The following is a 20,874-nucleotide window of genomic DNA, read 5'->3' on the forward strand; positions in this document are numbered from 1 at the left end:
AATGTGCACAATATGGTTTCTCCTGGTGCAAAAAAACGCTAAACGAGCTTCCTTTTTCTAATACATACGAACATGAAGTCCAAAAACCAGAGGTGTAAGGTTGATCTACCATCTAATCGAATCCTTTGTTGACCACCGATGTGATTTCTCATATTACCATGATGAAAAACTCATGTTTTTTGATGTTTGCTGAATTTTTGCAAACAATTTTTATAAAAAAATGCTTATTTGTACAAATAAGCGCTAAGTGCCTTGAGTTGCTATATTTTTCATGTTCAATAATTCTAGAGATTTATAACTTGTATTGAATTTGGCTGGTCTTGAAAAATCCACACACTTGGTTGCTGTTTTATTTCAAATCTTATTTCTAAGTTTTTTTTGTATCTGAATAGAAACTTTCCGGATATACTCAAATCACTAGGACAATAAATGAAACACAATATTTGTAATGTTTTTGTTTTTTAATTTCAATAAGTATCATATACACCTTGCCCATATACATCAAATATTTCATTTTCATAAAAATCCAGTAGTTCTTGATATGGATTGTCGATTTTTGACATTGTAGAGTTGATATTGAATAAATATGGAACTTGTGTACTACAAGCAGATTCCCAGTTGGCATTTTCGAGAAACAGATCACGGTAAGGAATTGGTTTCCTGCAACAAACAATCCGTAATGAATTTGACAACGAGATAAACAATAATCAATTCAATCATCGCAATTCAGAAAAACCATATTATCTATCTCATATATTTTAAGGGGACGATTTTCTGTTATCTGGAATATCGGATGTTGATTTGATCAGAGTATTTATTGAAAGTTTAAGTAAAAAATTGAAAATAGCTGCTTCCTCTCAATTATTTTTAATAACATGGATAAATTTGAGAGATGTGTGATGTCATATCAAGAGGAGGATCATAAAAATGTCACAACGTATGACAAGGACGGGGAAGGCGTTTAAATATCTCAAAATTTGTGTGACGTAATTTAGAAACTACCGAAATCACTTCATTTTTGGAAAATCTTTGACCACTAAGCTATTTTTTCAAATTTGCGAAGAAAAAATAGTCCGAGAGTGCTAAATCTGGCATGAGGTCGCGGTTCAAACTTTAATTCATTAATTTTAGCAATTGCTATAACGGATATGTGAATTGGTCTATTGTTTTGATTGAACAACACAAGGAGCAGTCTCACCAAGAGTGAAATTTAGTTTCGCTTCCATATTGGTTGGACTAATGCTTACTACGTCTGCTAGCTTGCCCACATTCAATCGACGATCATCCAACACACTTTTTTTTCAATATTTCTGCAGTCGTTATCGCATTTGGTCGACCACTGCGATGCTGATCTTCGCAGTTCGTACGGCGTCGTTTGAACTCTACTGTCCAATATTTTACTGGAGCAGTCTCACCCAGAGTAAAATAAAGTTCAGCTTCTTTATTGGTTAAATTAATGCCTTTCAAGTGAAAGTACTGTACCACATAACGATTACCAAACTCAATGAAAACGTTCACTATTGATGGCTGCCGAATAAATATTAAACGACGTGGCGTCTTCAAATTTCAAACGTATGCTGTTGAGATTGTGTACTTTCTAATACTAAGCAACCAACTAACGCAATCTCTTCTGGAACCATCCTTGTACATTACTGAAGAAAAATACGTCCACTAAAATGATAAACTCACTCCTAGAAACTACCAAATTGTCGGTACAATCCTTCCATATATTCATTGTCACTAAACAGGAATAGCCAAAGTGGTGAAAGGTGATAGTGATAGAAATGAAAAATTTGTGAATTGTGATCCAACTATCCTGAAACTCATAAATCAAAAGAACCAAATTTATACTGGAGACGATCGGCATATAGTGGCAGATATCATCCTTTCCTCTCTGATAATCAATCTCCTCAAGTTGTGAATCTGATTTAATTTGATGAAGACAACAACTATTAGAAAAGAATGCTTAAGTAATCTGTTGATATTGAGAGTCAGTATTATATAACTCAGTATGAATGACTTTCGTTGATTCTACTGAGCTGAACATTCATAGCTTTCTGAAGCCTACGGATCTACAACAATATTTATGAAGAATTCGCAGCAGTTATTCACACTAGTGCCAACTAATTCCGTAATTTCTGTTTAATACTTGAATTAATTGATTCTGAACATCTCATACAACTGTAATTATCATTGTTCCTCACCTAATAAAAGGAATTTTGAGTATTTATAATCCAACTACACACTATTAAAAACAAGATACTTTATTCAGATATCACACTATTTTATATATAAGAATTTCATCCACTCTTTGATAAATATATGAAATTAGAAATAAATTTGATAATATACCAGCGAGTTTTCGAAATTAATTGATTCAAATCAGATTTAGAGTTGAAGTATATTTGCTATTCATTCATACATCATTATCAAAAGAAAACAATTCGTGTGTGAACTGTGGAAAGCAGAAGCAATAAGCAGAAACAAAGAATTTTCTTGTATTGGATTCGGTGTTCAAACTAGCTAGAATATAATAGTCAATAAAAAGTAACCTTCGATTGTCTTATAGGATCTATGATTAGAAAACTGAAGAAGAGTGAATAATAAAGTTCCCTTGGTTGCTCTTGCCGTAGAACCCATGGAGGTTCTTCAAAATTGGTAAATCCCCCGGAAGCAAAGCTTTTTCATTAGGTACAACCTGAGATTTTTTTCAGTATGCTATAAAAACCTTGATAGTTCCAATTTATTAAAATTTCTTCGCAATTTGGAGGAACTACCAGTGTTGTATCTGTGATAGTCGGTTTGCGCATGCCTTGTGATACGCCTACCAGAATCTTTTCCATCCTAGTCTAAGAGGCTTATCTCAACTATTTGATTTAGATTGTCTGCAGGAGGAATTACTCCATATATTTTTCCCATTACCATAACTTTAGATGTCAGAGCCCTTGTGTATCTTTTGCTGATAACTCCAACGGGAACCAAAATAAAAATGTTTCACAACCACAAGGTTTACAATGATTTATGGTTATTATGGTTATTGCCAACAATGTAATCTGTATGTAATGTAATGAGGAAAATTAGAGTCTTATAGAATATATAGCTTACCCAAATTTGCAAAAGTTTGCCCACATCTTGACTACTTTTTTTATCATTTCATCATCTTCTTTGGAGTGGTTTGTGTCCGAATTGAAAAAATAGAGAATATCGTCGCAATGTGCTACACCTATAAAAAACCATATTCCATCTTAATATGGGATGATTATGAGAAAAAATTGGATATTTATTTATTCTCGGGGAATAGCATTCAATTCATAAGGCAAAAATAAGTGAGATTGATTATCAGGTTATATCTTCACGAGCAGATTCTTCTTTCAAAAGTATCATGAACCTGCTTGGATGCTTGGCGACTGAGCATGTTTTGAAGCATATTTTGATTTTATTTTTGCTGTTTTCATTCGTATAATCACAATTAGGATTCGCGATTCGGTTCCAGGAATATGGAATATCTTCTAATTCGAAGATTGATGAGAGAATGAGTTGGTTCATCAAATTTTTTGGATAGCGAGGAATCAATTTGATATCAAAAATGATTACGAGGTTGATTCTGAAATAACCGAGGCTAATACTATGAAGTATAGTCGTTAACAGTAAATATTCACGAACAAATTGAAGTTTGATTGAATTGATAATTTTGATTCTTTGTTTTTGGATCTTCCAGATTGAAAATACTGCTGCAGTGTCACTTGTCTGTTGCAAATAAGAAAATGTGTGTACATATATCTTGTCATATGTACGACTCACAGAACTTTAACATTCGGAGAATTCGCACGACGCCTTTAATCTGATTTTTATAAATAGCGGACGCGTCTTAAGCGTAGTAAGTTAGTTAGTTAAATAATTAGACTCAGTGAAAAGAATGAATTGATAATCGTGGTAATTATTTAAGTGAAATTTATAAGTGAATTATTATAATTAGTGTATAGTGTGTAAGTAAGTTGTCATATGTACGACCCACAGGATCTATCGTGTCGTATTTTCTTGCCACAGCCCTGGGGATACTCCTTTCAGACAGTTAAGATTAACTATGGATCCAACTGACAAAGATCTTCATCTTCTATTTTATGGCTTCTAGGTGTAATGCTCGGAACTTCTTTCGCGCTTGAAGAGAATGTGGATAAAGCTTTAGATGAAGGCGAACTCGACAAGACTCATCTTGATATTGGCAAATCGCTTTACTAAGGTTGATACATTCTATATCTGTCTAGACTCTTGCAGATTATTCCTATTTTTCTGTAATGTATTTCACAGAAATGGTATTTGGTCCTATTTTGACAATTTGATCCGCTGTTTCATTTCTTTCCCATACCATTGTCATATACCTCTGCTCTTTTTTCCTAGCTGATACAACAGATTGGATCTTCATTTCTGCTCATAAAATATTTGATTTATTGCTCAAAATTTCAGAGTTTTGTGCCAATACACTTCTATTCCAGTTCTGTCTGCAGTTTTGGAGCCATTCCTGTACCTGTTTTGAGGTACTTTTTTGGTATTTCTACCCGTAGCATACCAAATAAGGTTTGTCCGCCATTTTATATGGTAAGGTGGTAACTTTATGATTATAACTCTTCGTTCTGTCTTTGGGTATGTTCTCATGGCACTGGTTGTACACATGCAGAACATTATTTGTACCTTCGATAAATTATTTCTCGTGGTGTTGAGACTAGTTCTAATGCCTCAAATTGCTGTCCCATATATCTTGATCAGCGCTTTTGTGGATTCACTTATATTTAACATATTCAGTCTTTATTCCTGGGAAGCTTATTATCTACAGTCTCAGATATTTTCCATAAGTTTATTATTCAGTGGCTTTAGACTAGATGGGATCGAGATTGAGCCTTTTCTTCCTAGTGATAGTTAGTAATGTATTACTGAATTTGATTGAACCACTTTCGAAACTTATCTCGTATATTAAAAAAAATTAATCGGTAGAATGATATTTTATCAATCTATCAATAAACTTCGTGGAATCTTTTCGAAGATGACAAGTCAATTAAGTTAACTGATGGGCGCCACCATTAATTATTGCCGCACGAAATTTTGCTCCAATAAGTAATTTAACGAATGTTTTGGTATATTTCAGGATGATTCCTGGGATATTTTACATCGTTATGTCACAGTAAATAAAGATTTTGTGCACCATTGAAACAATGAAGTTTATCCGAAGAACCTGCTTCCCAAGAAAGCAAAAACGCTTAATAAGTTCATAGGCATATTCAGTATTTGCTCTGAAATAACAATACCATAACTGATTCTCTATTTTCAGCACACCAAAGCTTCTCGTGATTTAAGACCAAATTCATATATTTCTTCAACAAAATATTGAAATTCGAGATTTATTTAGCCGCTCCGTATTATTGGAATGTTCTCTAACAAACCTGTTTGTATGATTGTGAGGAATACTCACCTTCTGAACTTACTCCTGGAAGTTTTCCTTGGTAGCTGAAAATATAGTAATAGATCTGTGGATCATATTTGCACACATTTTTCACGAATCTGTTGATAGGTCTCACATACTGATCTACATTTCTAAACTGAAATCATAGAAAACTATCAATCAACAAATATTCAGAATAAAAACGCAGTTCAAAGACGAGGCCCCCAAGGGTGTGGAAGGGACCCTGGAGATAAAGAATTGCGTTGTATTATTGTACCAAAAGAGCAAGAACAGGCATGTACTTGAAAATTGAGAAACTTGCAGAATCCATTGAAGGGGAGGAATGGGATTTGGTGGAAAACGTGAAAACGGTCGCCCAGAACATCCAAAATCTTTTTGGCTAGAATTGAGGGGGGAAAGTATACATTGAGATACTGAATCAGGTGGTGGATGGGAACAAGGGAGAAATGGTTAACGTAACCCTAAGAAAAATATTAGAGTTTGTGGCTAAAGAGGGGAGTTATACAATAGCGCAATCCAGGGCACAGAAATCCAGATGAATATAAGAGGGAGAGACGGTATTGTTTATGACCGGGAATCGTCCGTAAGCAGAAGTCTTTAAGGATACGAAGGCTAACGTCATGGTTACATATAAATAAGGTGAAGAAAACCAAGGGGGATGGATGATATCATTACTCGACTAAAGGGCGAGGACCAAACAAAAACCCCCAAAACGCAATGAAAAACAAGATGGAGGAGGTATCGGTCTCCACTCCACAAGTAGAGAAACTGCATTCAAAATATTGGAGCTAGAAGCCTCTGTCACCTCGGGGGACGTTGAAGAGTGGAAGAGTGGAAGAAGTGGAAAAACACTCAAAGTTAGCGGGACTTGTAGAAGTCAAATCAATGAGGAATACCAGGTTTGGCGAATAAATATGTCTGATGAAGTTGAGGAACGTCAAGACCAATAAGGTACTTTCCAAGTAGCACCTTCGTAAAATGGTTTTATGGCAAGGAAACTGAAAACTGCAGACATAAGTGCTTCATTTGGAATTTCGAATTATTTAGTTCTAATTGCAGCGAAGCTTCAGTTCCCATCACCCAAAATAACGTGGACATGTATTTGAATGAAAAGGGTAGTTTTTTAATCATGTGAATTTCTCTGATACATTCGTAGTAATCATGTTAATACAAATACTTTTGATTTCTCACAAGAAAGAAGATCATAATTGTGTTTTGACTCAATAACGTTGTTTTCTAAGAAGGATCTTACATCACAGTTGTGCGTTGTTTGCGAAGCAAACCAAAGAATTCACAGTTTTTGTATTAAGAACATGAAGTAGCTTCGGAATTTGTTTTTTCCAAATTTAATAACTTGAAAAAACATTCCGAAAGTACTATGTTGACCGAATGTAGTCTGTAATTTATCTATTCTCAATGATGGTGTTGACAAAAAGTGAATAAGAGGAATTTTCTAAAATGATATTAAAGACATTCTTTTCAAAAGAACTAAAATTTTATCACTACGTTTTTTTGTTTCAGGTACGTTCAACATTCCTTAAATTCTTTGATTCCGTAAAAATACACTTAGCATCTAACTTTGCATCTTTACTAAGGTTCTGTTGGATTTGGGATGTCAAGAGACGCCATCAATTCAGTTGCGGGTGGATTTTGATGTTGTGAAGTATCAGAATAAACCAAAATTTTGTTCTATTTTTATTACGAGTGAATTCTAGAGAAAATAAGTAAGAGGTGAAGTGAAGTAAATGAACTCAAATTCGTAAAAACGTATCCAATCGCCACCATCATAAAATAAAATAGGGTTGTTGTTAAAAATTAATTTTTTCCGTCTCCCACTAAAAAGATTCTTTTTTATTAAATAACACCCAGGAAATTTATTTCAAATCGAAACAATACATGCCTTCTTAATAGACTAAATCTATTGGGAAAATTTTTGAGGTTAGATTTCTATTTATTGTTATTTTAATCAAGTTTTGTTATTTATATCAATTTGAGTAGGATCGTGTAGAGGCACGTGTTGTTTATAATTAAAAATGAATATTTTTCATTAAACAGAAGTATTTAAGGGGTGTCGCAAAAAGTTTTGAAGCCCAAACGACAATAAAATTAATTGAGGTTTGGTAACAGAGTGGATATCAAAGAAATTTTTATGATCATTTGTTATAGCAATAAGTGAAAATTTTGGATGGATTTTACCTGTATCAAATCCTCTACTGACGAACTGATCGATTTATTCACCCAAAATTTGGATTTTATTTTAAAACCTGCTTCTGTTAGGTTTCTATTGGAGTGAATACCAGTGGGTACCAGTAAACTAAGATTCGAATCATAAATTGGTCCAGTTTGACTATGCAGATATGAAAGTACTGAAATTAAAAACAATTTTTAATTCTTGTTGTTGTCATCTAAGAATTTTGGAACAAAAACATGAAAATTCCTGTTTTTCTTTATATACTAAATCTCTTTGTGAAACTACTTCAAATACAGTAGACTTTATCAACCATTGTTTCATGAGAGAAATAGGAATTTATTTCATTCTGTTCGGGTCATAAGTTCTGAGATCAACTTGTTTGAAATACTAGCTTCGTTTTATGGTTGTTTCAATTTTAGAGTAGAAACTGTTTAGATATTTTGGAAGTACTCCTGCATTGGCTAGCAACAGAACATTCAATGAATTAATCTTTCCTATTCACTGATTTTTGATAACGTTAAACAACAAAATTTCACAAAATCGCAAGTAGATTAGAAACTATATTACTTTTAATGTAATCAAAGTATAGGTCACAACAAGTTTACTGCATTAGACAATAGAAACAACAAGGAATCAGATAAAGTGACAAGAATCCTCCCTCCATGAGTTGTAACTGTTCAAAAAAAGAATCAATTCGTATTCTTCAAGAAGAAAAACCTCTTTCTAAATAAGAAACTATTGTAATATTCTTCTTATTTATTTTTAGGATTTTTATTCGTGCGGTCAATTAATAAACACTGTCTCTTACGTTGTTGATTAATTTAAACACTATACTATACACTTAACTAACTTATAATAATTCACTTATCACTAATATTCAATTAACTTAAATAATTTATTTAAATTCTTTCATTACTTTCTATTTCGGTCGATTTCACTACGACTATTTATTATGAACTGGACTAACTGCGCTTAAGGAGAGTTCAAAAAAGTTCTAGTAAATGAAGAAACAAAACAAATCAAACATTCTTCATTTCTTAGATCTTTTATTATGTTTATCTTCTCTATGTTCTTTATTGATTCAAAAGAAGATTAAAATAAAAATAAAAAAAAATTAAATTAAATTAAAGAGACCTTAATAATTCAAGTTAAATGGTATTTTATATATTCTAATACAATTACAAATAATTTAATTAACTACTGCTGCGTATTTGAGATGTAAACACTAAAAAAATTGATCTTTATTGTTAAAACAAATTATTATTTGAGACCTAAATCATTTAGGAGCATACGTAAATAAATAAATAAACCTTCCTAGAAATTATTCAAAAGAAACAATGTAAATAAACCGCCTGCTATAATAAAAACTCATACAAAATAAACAACAAACAGATTCTGAGTATTTCCAGCGTACTTCTAGGATCCATATAGCGTACACTATCTAAATGTTACAAGAATTATTCTAATTCTAGGGAGATTTCAAGGAAGAGTGCCTCAGTGATTTATATCCAGTTTTCGGCATTCGTTACTTATAAAAAAACTGTTTTCGTCATTCAAAAATAAATTGAACATCATTCCATACGTGAAAAAATAATGGATATAATCTTGAAAGTGGTCTCTCCTTCAAAATAGTTTGTAATTGATTATTACCTTTCAAAATTGGCCATACAAATATAGATTGTGCTGGAAGTTCGGAATCAGTATGGTCTATTTGCTATGGAAAAGCTATCTGGAACGTGAAAGCAAAAATGCTATCGAAAAAATTGACTTCATCCGAGCAACGTAAAGAAGAAACCTCTGAATATTTTTTAAGTGAGAAAAAGAGACGATAATTGATAAGAAGGAATGAAAATCACGACAAAGTAAAGAGAAATTGTAGCAAAACTGCGTTTTTTATTTATTTCCTCATCCATTATATTCACTTGATCAGGTTCCTTCTGATCAGATTTTGTTCCCAAATTTGAAAACGGTGGAAAGCCATTTCTGACAAAAGCAAAATTGAAAATTCTCCATTCAGCAATCGTGAATATAATGTGACTCAAGATTTGACCAGCATTTTCAAATATTCAGGAGGTATTGCTCCTATAAGATTAAGTTGAGTCATTCATACAATCAAATTTCCTCGGTTCACCCTCTACTGAGATATCACCCTTAAAAGGTGGTCACTAGAATTGAGTTTTTATTTTTTTCTCTAAAATTTCAGTAAAGCCAGAAACTTTTGTAAATTTTTGTGCACTCGCGAAGGACTAAATAAGGGTGTTTTCTCAATATTCATGTTACATTACACTGGGGTGAAATTAGCAACCTCACACGACGCCCATAGTTGATATCAACGATTTGAAGAATCGTATTCAAATAGCGTTTTGAAATAGCGTTTGACACCATAAAAAATACAACTAAAATGTTAAAAAGTGGAAGGCAATCCATGATACGTAGACTAAATTCATGTATTTTGGCTAGATGTAGCTTTCTCCAGTATTTTTTTGAATCATATTACATTTTCAATCTCTATTGTTTCCCACTTAATTTAAAAAAAATTCTCTGCGGCTATTGGTTTTGAGAAAACATTGAAAATGAAAAATATTTGTTGCGCCCCCGTATAATTAAAGGGGTTTTTACAAAATTTCAAGTTTCCAGCTTTACTGAAATTTTGGGAAAAAAATGAGAACTCAAATTCAATCACCATTTTTCAAAAGTAGGATGGACTGAGGACAGAGCCTTCTTAAATTCATACAAGCAATCTCTTTTTGTATTTTGACGCAAGCACCCTGTATATCGCAGAAAATAGACGAAATATATATTTTGAATGTTTTGTTTCATGTTATCAGAAGTTCCATCTGTGAAATTGCTTGAATTTTTTAACACATGTCAGAAAGTCTACATCAACTCCGGTGAAGACAGATTATATCAGAAATACATCATATCTCGTAAAAAATGATATTTTCTGTACTAAAAACAAAGCACCGTTATTTCAGAAGCAAGTTAAACTTTTATGGAAAGTGAATTTTTCACTACATTTATACTGAAATTTAATCCTTCATATCGAAAGTAGTGAAGTCGTAATCCCTTCTCTAATATGAAAATAATTCCGATTTGTTCCAATATCTTCAGTATACAATTCAAAAATCTAAGAATAATTATTTATGTGATACGTGATAACAATAATTCACATTGTGAATTATTGTTATCGCGACCACCCACTCCTATAAAACAAAACAAAAAACTAAATCCAGTCAATGTGTTTGGATCCGTTCAAAATATTTGGTTGGATTTGAATCGAAAACTCTTAAGGGTATTGCGTTCTCATTCCTTTAGATAATTAATCATAATTATATTACTTACAAGGTATCTGTTCTTCAATTCCGTCTTTTGTTATTGGAATTTTAACACTTTGCCATATCATCATTTCGTTGGAAGTGAATCCCAACAGCATTGGAACTTTGCTAAAATTACCGATTACCAATAATTCATCACTTCTTTTGGTCAAAAAAGCAGTTGGGTGAGGAGGTTCTATTACAGGTCCAAAAGGTAGCTCGAACAAACCTGGATTTGACTAAAATATTCGATTTAATAGTTTGACCAGAAAAATGAAATGTATGGTGTGATTTTATTTTCTTCATTCAGGGAATACAACAGTGTGTAACTGGCATGAACTAGAGATGGAGGTAGTTGCTTGTATTAGAAAGTACACAGAAGACATGGTAGTATTTTAAAAAATGCGGTAAATCGGATATTAACTGAAAATTTGGACATGAGAAAGCTTAGCGTAAGCATCATGAAGATGTTTTCATCGGGTGTTTGACAAAGTTTTACAAAAGTAAAGTCGAAACTTTGCGCTGTTTCATACCCACGAATGACACGTGGATTCATTACTTCACATCCGACAAATAAAGAAAAATCAAAAGAATGGCAAGAAAAGGAAGAACTGGCTACAAACAACGCAAAGATCGTTTATCTGCAGACAAGGTCATGGCGTCAGTTCTTTGGGATGCGTTTGAGATAATAAAAAAAATCCAGCAGCGAGTATTATGCGAACTTATTGCAACGTTTGAGTAAGGAAATTAAGCAAAAACGGCCTCACATCCGTTATTCCATTGGCAAAAATTGATGAATTAAAGTTTGAATTGCTAACGCAAGCAATCTATCATCCTGATTTATATCCCTTGGATTATCCTGTCTTCTCAGACTTAAAAAATGGCTGGATGGTTAATGATTTCCCAAAAATGGGGAGGTAATATCGGCAGTTAATGGATATTTTGAGTACCATGACAATTCTTATTACCATCGTCGTACATCAGGTTTAAAACTCATGTACTGAACTGACATTGATTCACTGCTTGTAAAAGTGGCTATATGAACAGGAATGGAAACATATGAAAACGATAACCGCGAGATAATTATCGCGATTGCGCGAAAATTAAATCAAATTTCTGGATGTCATCAATTTTTTTATCAATATGTCACAGTGGATGAAACTGGGGTTTACAATTATACCCCAAAAACAAAAATTGCACTCGAAACAATCAACTCAATGCGAGGAAACTGCTCACAAGAAAGGAAAAAATAGTTCTTCTATACAATAAGATCATGGATACGGTGCTTTGGAATTTGATGGGTGTTATCGTCATTTGTTGATTAAGAAAAAAGAAAAATGCGCCTGACCATTCTACCCCTTTCTTTATAGAAATATTGGTCTAGCTGGACTGAGATTCAGTCTTCATTTACCATATTCATCTGATGTAGCAATTACATCATATAAAATAGATCATTTTTTGGATGGATGAGAAAAACTGGAAACCTGCTGCACTGAGTAAGTTTAGTTCGAAAGTAACACTCAATGTAACATCGTATTAAAAAATAGATAATATAGGAACACATTCATTCATCACATTTTTCTTCCATCGGAAAAGTTTTTCAATAAACAGCTGGTCGATCGTTACGATTTTTTCTTTTTCCGCGAACTCTGATGATGAAAATTTTTTCCACCCGTTCAATCACTTGGTGAGCTCTGTTATGGGCACGCTCATAGTTTAGTTGTTTTGGTGTGATTAGATATTGAAAGACGAACCATGTGTACCATATTGTTTGATAGGACAACCCATTCGTTTACCTTATTATCAAACAATGAGATTCATAGAATCAATAAATATTCATGTTATCAAGTTATCAATATTCCAAAATCTTTTGTGAAAAGTACGTTCTTGTTGAGAATATAACCAATAACTTGAGTTGGTGAAGAAAAATATGATCAATTTCTAATTATTAATTAAATTATATAACAATGTATTTACCATCACAACAGAATTTGATTCCAGTTGTAAACTTCTATAATCCATCGTTTTCAATCGTTGTACCAATAACTTCGTCGAGGTTGGTGAGCTACCAATAGTATACGCAGTTTTAAGCGCGTTTCTTGTGAGTGCTAATGAAGATATGGATACTCCGCTATTCATGATTGCTCCTTTGAATAACCCTTAGAAAAATTACAGCTAAATTCATTAGATATAGATAGGTACCAAATCAATCCTAAGATTACGTAACATTGATCAAAATATTATAGGGCTTTTCATTTATAATCAAAGCCCCAAGTGTCCATTGAGGACGATTCGTTTTTCTATTTATTTTAGGAGATCAATCAAATGCAGTTAGTGAAATTGGACAATAAATTATGGATGGACAACTTTATACAAAAGGGTATATTAACTTGTCATTGTGATATTCTAAATCACAAAACTGTACTCCTTTTTCCAAACCAATTATGCAAAAAAATCGTACATTCCATATTTTTTTTATTAAAAACTGATTTTCAGCAATGTGTTTGTTTTTGTGGGTATTCTAGTTATTACAGAGAATGTATGTTTTAAGTTCATTAAAATAATCCTTTAAGGATTAGTAAACAATTAGATAAAACTCAGATTTGAACTATCTGTCTTGAAATTGATTCACCTGTCGGAGCTATTCTAAACTCTAAGTAGTTTTTTGCACGTTTATACATCGTCAATTTATTAACCAAGCCTTTCCTGTGATTAATAGAAATGTTTTTTCCATTTTGGTCCAAAATAATGATTCTTTCAAATGTTGTCACAGCCCTATCTGATGCCTTCGCCAGAGAAAGCCGGAGATTACGGTACATTGCCGAAACGCTTGGGGTAGCGAAGTCTACCATTCACGATGCACTCCGGCATCTTCGGGGACCGGTAGCTACGATAGGAGGACCTTTAGTGGGCGACCAAGGGCAATAACGGTGGTAGAGGATCGATTAATTACGCAGTCACATTTAACGGTTCCTGAGGTTCAGGAAAGACTTGAAGTGGCTCAAATACACTGGGCCGCAACTCCTGGAAAGGGATTGAGGACTGTGCAGCAATGTGGAACTGTTTTGTTCACGAATGAGCTTCGATTTAGTCTCAGAATATAGAGACAGAGTATGGAGACGACCAGGGATTTGCTCAATCTACCATTCGTGAATCGCGGCCTAGAAGATCAGTTATTGTTTTGGGTGAACATAAATAATGGGGCTCTATTTGCTCGGAGGTAGGAAGTCCTCCTAGAGACTGTGATCCCATTTACTCCATTTATTGGCGAGCAATTCATTTTGATGCAGGATAACGTCTACATAATGCATACCTGAAGCAAGTGGAAATCACAGTTCTGGACTGACCTGCACAATCTCGTGATATTAATCCCATAGAGCGTTTGTGAGATAATTTAGGGAGGCGTGTTAGACTTATGATTATGATTTTGATGGCGGATCGTTCATAACCTATTGGGCATTTATGGAAATGAAGAAGATGTAATCTATTTCACTGTAATGTAAGGACAGTTCATGATATTCATCAGTATATCTATCGTATAGTGGAGCTAGACAATTTCCTCTATTTGTTTTATGTCTATAGAGAGAGCGTCATTTTTTTGCTTGCCTAAAAATTGTCCAACGAAATCGTATCTGAGTTATACAGTACACAGAAGATCTTTTAGTTTAGTTGAGTTCCATATTTCTTCAGTAGATACTGTAATATGTTTCGTCTAGAATGAAAACTGTGTGTGTCATATCCGTTAGAACGGGCTAACTGATAATTTACTAAATATGTTTTCTATATTTTCATTATATGAAGTTGGATCATATTTTTTGTTCGATTAAAAACCTTTTACATTTTTACATGGGCTCAACACCATAACCAATTGACAATACTGTAACTAATCATTTATATTTCCATGATATAATACCATGGTCCTAATCCAATGCATCATGAATATCTTCTTTCATTATTTTTGAATCAACTAATTCATCTATTGAGATGTACTATAAATACTAAGTCCTCCATTAAATTATTTACCTTTTGATTTCTCGGAAGTTGAATGAAGAGCAACTGATATAGCACCTGCACTTTGACCAAAAATGGTAACATTTTTCTTATCTCCACCAAAATGTCGAATGTTTTTCTGCACCCATTCAAGTGCCAATACTTGATCCTTGAGTCCAAAATTACCAGGACAGTTGAGATCTTCAGTACTCAGAAATCCGAAAACACCTAGTCTATATTGAATTGAAACCACCACCAAATCTTCATCTAAGAAGTTTTCGGGATTGGCGTATTCATAAGAAGCGTTTCCACTGAAAAATCTACCACCATGTATCCAAATGATTACTGCTGATGTACTAGTCAGCTGTAAGTTATTGTCGTTTTATATCAAATGAGTAGTTTTTATCATGTTCTTATCATAACACATGATATTAAAAGAATGAAAACTTATGTACCATAGAAATTATTGAACAGAACTGGGACCTAAACTTACTAAAATGAGGAAAGTTTAATTTTCCCATTAACATTATGCTGTTGAGTTGAAAACAAAGGCAAATTTTGGAATAATTTATGATATAAGAATAATGAAAGTGTTTTTTGTCGAACCGATTTTTTGTTACGATCTCATTTACTGAGCAAAAACCATGAAGCCGGTCCTGTTCTATTAGGTTAATACAATCCAAAGTATTTAGGATACGCCAATTTCACTTTGTAGGTCAATTCATATTATACAACAAAAACTCTTTGTATTGCTCAAGAAACTAGAGATTTCTAGGAATTATAATATTCTGGAAAGCGTGATAGTGTATATAAGCGAGTCTCGTAATCAGTGAATAATTTGATGTCATAGTTAATAATTCAGGATAATGATAAATGAAGCAAACTGTATATTAAAATAAATTAGTTTGTTAAGTATTAGTGAATAGTGTAGTGATAAGTGTTGGTTAATAGAGAATTGTTCGGTGTTCTATGAATAAATTAAACAAATAAGATGTGATGTTTAACTGTTTAAATTAATTCCAGGAACATTTTAGTAATTCCACCCTATCTATCACTGATTGAATTATATGTAATAAATATTTTTAAGCGAAATTGAGAAATATTATGTTGGTAGGTATTAAATTGAAACCGCGCAATGTGTGGGGTAATTCCGGGGAAGAATAATCATCAATTAAGCAGCAACAATGACTTCAATGAATTTAAAAAAAATAATTAGAGCCTTTGAAAGGAATAGATCTGGACATTTCTTCCAGGGTGTCTAAGAGTAATTGCCATCGCGGTCTGGGAGAGATAGCCACTATTTACTTTGCCTTTTCCTTTTTCTCCTTAGTGCAATTATTGCTCCGTGCATATTACACCGTTTTGTGCCCATTATAATTATAACTACAACTTCCGCAGTTATCTTTTTCTCTATTTTTAGTTCCACTTTCAGAAGTATCATTGAAAACGATGTGAATTTGGTCGTAATTGCTATCAGTCAACCTACGAACTACCCTTAGTTTCTTAAGATTCTATTAGTCTCAATTTCTCTCTCTATTTTCGATTTTTCTTTTTAATTTTCTCTAATTTCATGTTTCTCGATATGTTCTCAGATTTAAAAAGAAAGACTTGATTTAATTTTACATGTAGTGCTTAATACTTTTGTCAGTATTGGTTGGTCCACCTTTTGACTGGATCTATTTGATCCTGGATCTGAAACTGCAATATTTCTTTCAATAGATTGCAGAGTATTTTTCACAAAAAGCGTACTCCGGAATTGGTCCTGAATTTAGTGGAAAAACTGCTTCTGTCTTGAATCTTGATATCGTCGCTGTTTAATAAGAAGCCAAATTGTTGTCTATATAGACGGTGCTGGTTGCTGCAACATCCAGTGGCTGAAGATGATGGGATGTGTTTGCCGGCATCGTCAGTAAGATGATGTCATTATAATAAGCAAACTCCAGCATATTAACTAAATTACAGTTTGTAGAAAGGCCGCCCAGAAAACATTTTGCTATCTGGTCTTCGGAATTGTATTTCAGTTATTCAAGAAATATATCCGAGGTTATTCAGGCAAATTTTCAAGAGATATAAATAATTGGGCTTTGAGGCAGTACATCTTCGAATTCAGGTTCATTCTTTTATAACGCATGCGGGAGGCATAAAATTACCTTCAGCATGAAAATGATCATTTACAGTGATTGTTCCATCTTATCTGTGGAGGTAGACATAGCTACAGCTTTGGAACCATTTTCAGCCAAAATATGACCTGTTCGATTATTCAATTGCAATCCCAGATTCGACCATGTTACAAATACAAGTCCTCTCAAGCATTTCAAAGTAGGTACTTACTTCTGCTTTATTTGAATGCATCAGTTCTTAAATAATTGAAAGTCAAATAAAAACCTCGTGACTGTAAATAGTCATACGGCCGTTTTGTACTTCTTCCATGGCCTTTTTTCAAATTGTGTTTACTCCTGGCACCTCGACTAGTAGTCGCATTCCGTTTGGATTGGTTAGGCATCTATGGAAACCATTGAAAAAGAAAAATCAATACAAATTAGCACATCAAATTCTTTAATTATATCTCCCGTGAACACTATGACTATCTCTACCTGTAACCAGTTAAAATAAGTGAAATTACCTACTTTCAAATCATTTTTACGAAAAAATAAAATCGACAACACCTTTTACATGTTCTGAAACGAATTAAATTGAGTAGTGCCATCGATCTGTTTATGCCACGGTTTTTTTTATCCACTATCCCTCCCTTAAGGCCATCTCCTCCGGAATTACCCTAAATTAAAAACAAAAAATCTCACATTTGTTGTATAAACACTCAAAAATAAACAATCTTCCGAGCCGGTTATTTCTTCTACGCCTTGTACACATTCTGATTTATCGTATGTACAATTCAAGACATCTTTCCATGGTTTCTTAGGAACTGCCACCTGGAATTTGATAATCTGTTGTAACATAAAGTACCAGATTTTATACTACAGAAGTTTTTAGTTTACCTTCAAATGAGAAATCCTTCACGATCTGATAAAACAAATTATTTGAATTTGAATACTGATCAATAATTTTTTAAAGATATTTCAATATTCTTCATAAATGCTTATTTTACAAAATAGCCAAACCAGAACTAATGTAAGTGAGATGTTTTCTGGATCAATTCATTTAGTACTTAGGAGTACCAAATTGGGTGCACATTTATACGAGAAGTACCTGGCCCAACAAAAATTACATAGAAACTTTGGGAAAAAATATACTTATTTTTCCACTTGATGTTTTCTCATCTTTCAAGGTTGTCAATGGATATTATCCCTCGCGATTTCCCAAAAACCGACGCCGTGACCTTGTTTGCAGTTAGAACGGTGTTTGCCTTCTTTGGAGACTCTTTTCCATTCTCACTCCAATGTTTTGATTGTTATTTTATTTCAAGTTTCCTCCATGGTTATAAAACTGCGCAAAAATCGATGGATACATTCTTCAAGAGGCTGTTTTAGTTCCACTGTAAGCAAACGTAGCAAATGCTGTGTTTTCTCGTGACCAAATTTTCAGTTAATGATTAATCATGTAACATTTCCAATCTTTCAATGTATTAAGGCACTAAAACCAAACTCAAACCGGTGGATATCGAAAACATCTTTGATATTCCTGTTTATTTTGTCAACTGGCTAAAAGATTTACTGCGATTCATTATTACAAACATGTTTTTTATAACTTAACCAACAGCAAACTTGAAAAGTAAAACTCGAAATTTCTGCCTCGAAGCAATACAGCTATCGAAAACAATTGTAATTTCGTAAAAAATGACTCTGACCAACACTGAGGATGAAGTTTGGTTATATTTATGCAAGACTTACTTCAAATCTTTCAGGTGGTTCTGCATAAGGTATTCCTTGAAATGCGTAATATTTTTTATTCAAATTATGAGTGATACCTGTTTTTCCTATGATAGATCCTTCTCTAATAGAAATTTGAATATACTGAAAAGAAAAGCGATAGATAAATCCTCTGTTGTATAATATAATAGAAATATATTGACGAAAATAACCAGCTGAAGGTCATTTGTTAGTTCAATCATTGGAATAAACATTCAGGTTTATAGAACATAGATACCTTCACGAATTTTGCAGGTTTTCTTTAGTGCAAATACATAAAATTAACAAACACTCATAAAGAAAAGTACATCAGAACCAAGTTTGGTTCAATTACTACTTACTAGAGGATCATGGTTTGTTACCAGGACTGGTCCACAGCTGCCTAGATTGGATCATGCTTTGTTACCTCTTGGTTGCGAGGAATTAGACATTTTTAGCTGCCAATACCAGCACTTATTTAATTACCACAATCTGGTCATACATTTAATAATAATTAAATAAATTAGATGGTTATGATTCCTTTCCATCCGAAACTTCTTGTAGTATTCAGTGAAAAATATTTAACGATTTCTAGCTCATTGCTGAAATAACCTGTTTCCCGTCATTACTGATACATTTTTCAGTCACTTATACCATCATCATTATTTGATTGAAACGTCTTGTATTTTTAGAGTGGATATCGACAAATGTGACCAAAGCTGTGTCCCCTAATTTTGGCCAGCCGTTCCTAGGATTCACCCACACTTGGAACAAGGTTCAAAACTGGTTTCATCAATTCATCAGGTCTGGTTAAAATTGAGGTGTCCATTGTTTGAAGAAATTAGAGAATCACATAAAGGCACAATTCGTAACCAACTAGTCGTGGAAAAAAAAAAAGAATATCCCGATGCTGATTCAAGTATGACCCTTTAAAACAAGCTAGTCAATGAAAATAATGACCAAGAATTTTGATATCATTTTTAATGTTAATAAGTAATGTCAAAAAGAAAAAAATATTTTTGCCACACTTCACTATTCGTTCTGTAACAATTTGACAACTAATAATGTGAAGTGTTGAAGTGGGTACTTTAAAGAATCTTTAATATTTAACATTAATTAAACTCACCCCTCCTTTCGCGGTCAAAATAACACTTTTTAGAATGCATATAAATAGAAATAGATTAAGAGCGTGCATATTATATTATTAGCTTCTGTATATGATACAGATACCTCAAAAAGTTTTGGCATTCACAAAATACGTAATATCCTCTTACCAGAGATAACATAATCAAATTTCTGTGAATGTTATCCAAAATGTTGAAATAGTAATCCAGAACCGGCTTACGTTGAAAATGATTGAAGTTTAATTAAAAGCAAAAAGCAAAAATTTCATGGACAGGATCAGAAACCTGGATTTCATAAGTGCCATTTCCAACAAAATTAAAATTAATCGTATTCAGTTTAGAATCAACTTTAATATAAAGAGTTTGATGGATTATAGCGGTTTGGCTGCTTTGGGACACATATTTCTCAAAAAAATCACGATTTTAAGAGAAAACAAATTCGAAAATTCAAAAAAACCACTTTTTTTTCATAATATCTCAAAAATAATAAAAGATACGTATAAAAGTATTGAGATAAAAATGTAGGTTTTCTTCTGACAAAAGATTTGTAGGACCAATGCTTCATGCGGTCACCGATTTGATCACTGACGACAACAAAGTTCTCCCTTTCTTTTTTGGATCTCCTACATTTAAAATAAGTCGAGATAAGAAATTCGTTATGTATACGAAATTGCTTGCTGCTTGAATTTCAGTCTGGCATCGATCATCACTACCAAGTAACATTTGAGCACTTGGGATATGATCCCAAACTCCCCAATTTGCAGCTCGATTGTGTCCACGTGTTTCTTGTTTGTAATTAGAACCGCGTTGTTTTGTGCTCTGCTAGTATCAGGCTGATTCCATCAATCTACGAATCTTCTCAAGAACCGTATCAAAAGTAAAATTGATCTCCTCCAAGTGCTTTGCAACTATTACCACTACTAGTGGTGTATGTGTGTGTTCATTATGTTTTTTC

General features: G+C 33.2%; 1 protein-coding gene across 1 annotated transcript; it reads right to left on the minus strand.

Moving 5' to 3' along the window:
- Positions 1-441: 441 nt before the first annotated feature.
- LOC130442139 (juvenile hormone esterase-like) lies at positions 442-20,093 on the minus strand. Its single transcript, XM_056776218.1, has 10 exons — positions 19,922-20,093; positions 18,799-18,921; positions 17,752-17,880; positions 14,984-15,314; positions 12,938-13,119; positions 10,989-11,199; positions 7,652-7,821; positions 5,465-5,591; positions 3,106-3,223; positions 442-660 (listed from the first exon to the last, which is right to left on the minus strand). Exons 1-10 carry the CDS (start codon positions 19,988-19,990, stop codon positions 468-470), a joined length of 1,653 nt encoding a protein of 550 aa, XP_056632196.1. The 5' UTR covers positions 19,991-20,093; the 3' UTR covers positions 442-467.
- Positions 20,094-20,874: the final 781 nt, after the last annotated feature.

The sequence above is a fragment of the Diorhabda sublineata genome, chromosome 3 (assembly GCF_026230105.1).
Source record: "Diorhabda sublineata isolate icDioSubl1.1 chromosome 3, icDioSubl1.1, whole genome shotgun sequence".
Taxonomy (NCBI): domain Eukaryota; kingdom Metazoa; phylum Arthropoda; class Insecta; order Coleoptera; family Chrysomelidae; genus Diorhabda; species Diorhabda sublineata.

Excerpts from the sequence above, each read along its gene's own strand:
- LOC130442139 (XM_056776218.1), bottom strand. The coding sequence starts at position 19,990 with ATGCACGCTCTTAATCTATTTCTATTTATATGCATTCTAAAAAGTGTT. Across the intron at positions 7,822-10,988 it reads AATTGAAGAACAGATACCTT|TACTTTCATATCTGCATAGT; the intron begins GTAAGTAATATA and ends TTTTAATTTCAG. Across the intron at positions 5,592-7,651 it reads CAGTAGAGGATTTGATACAG|TTTAGAAATGTAGATCAGTA; the intron begins GTAAAATCCATC and ends CTATGATTTCAG.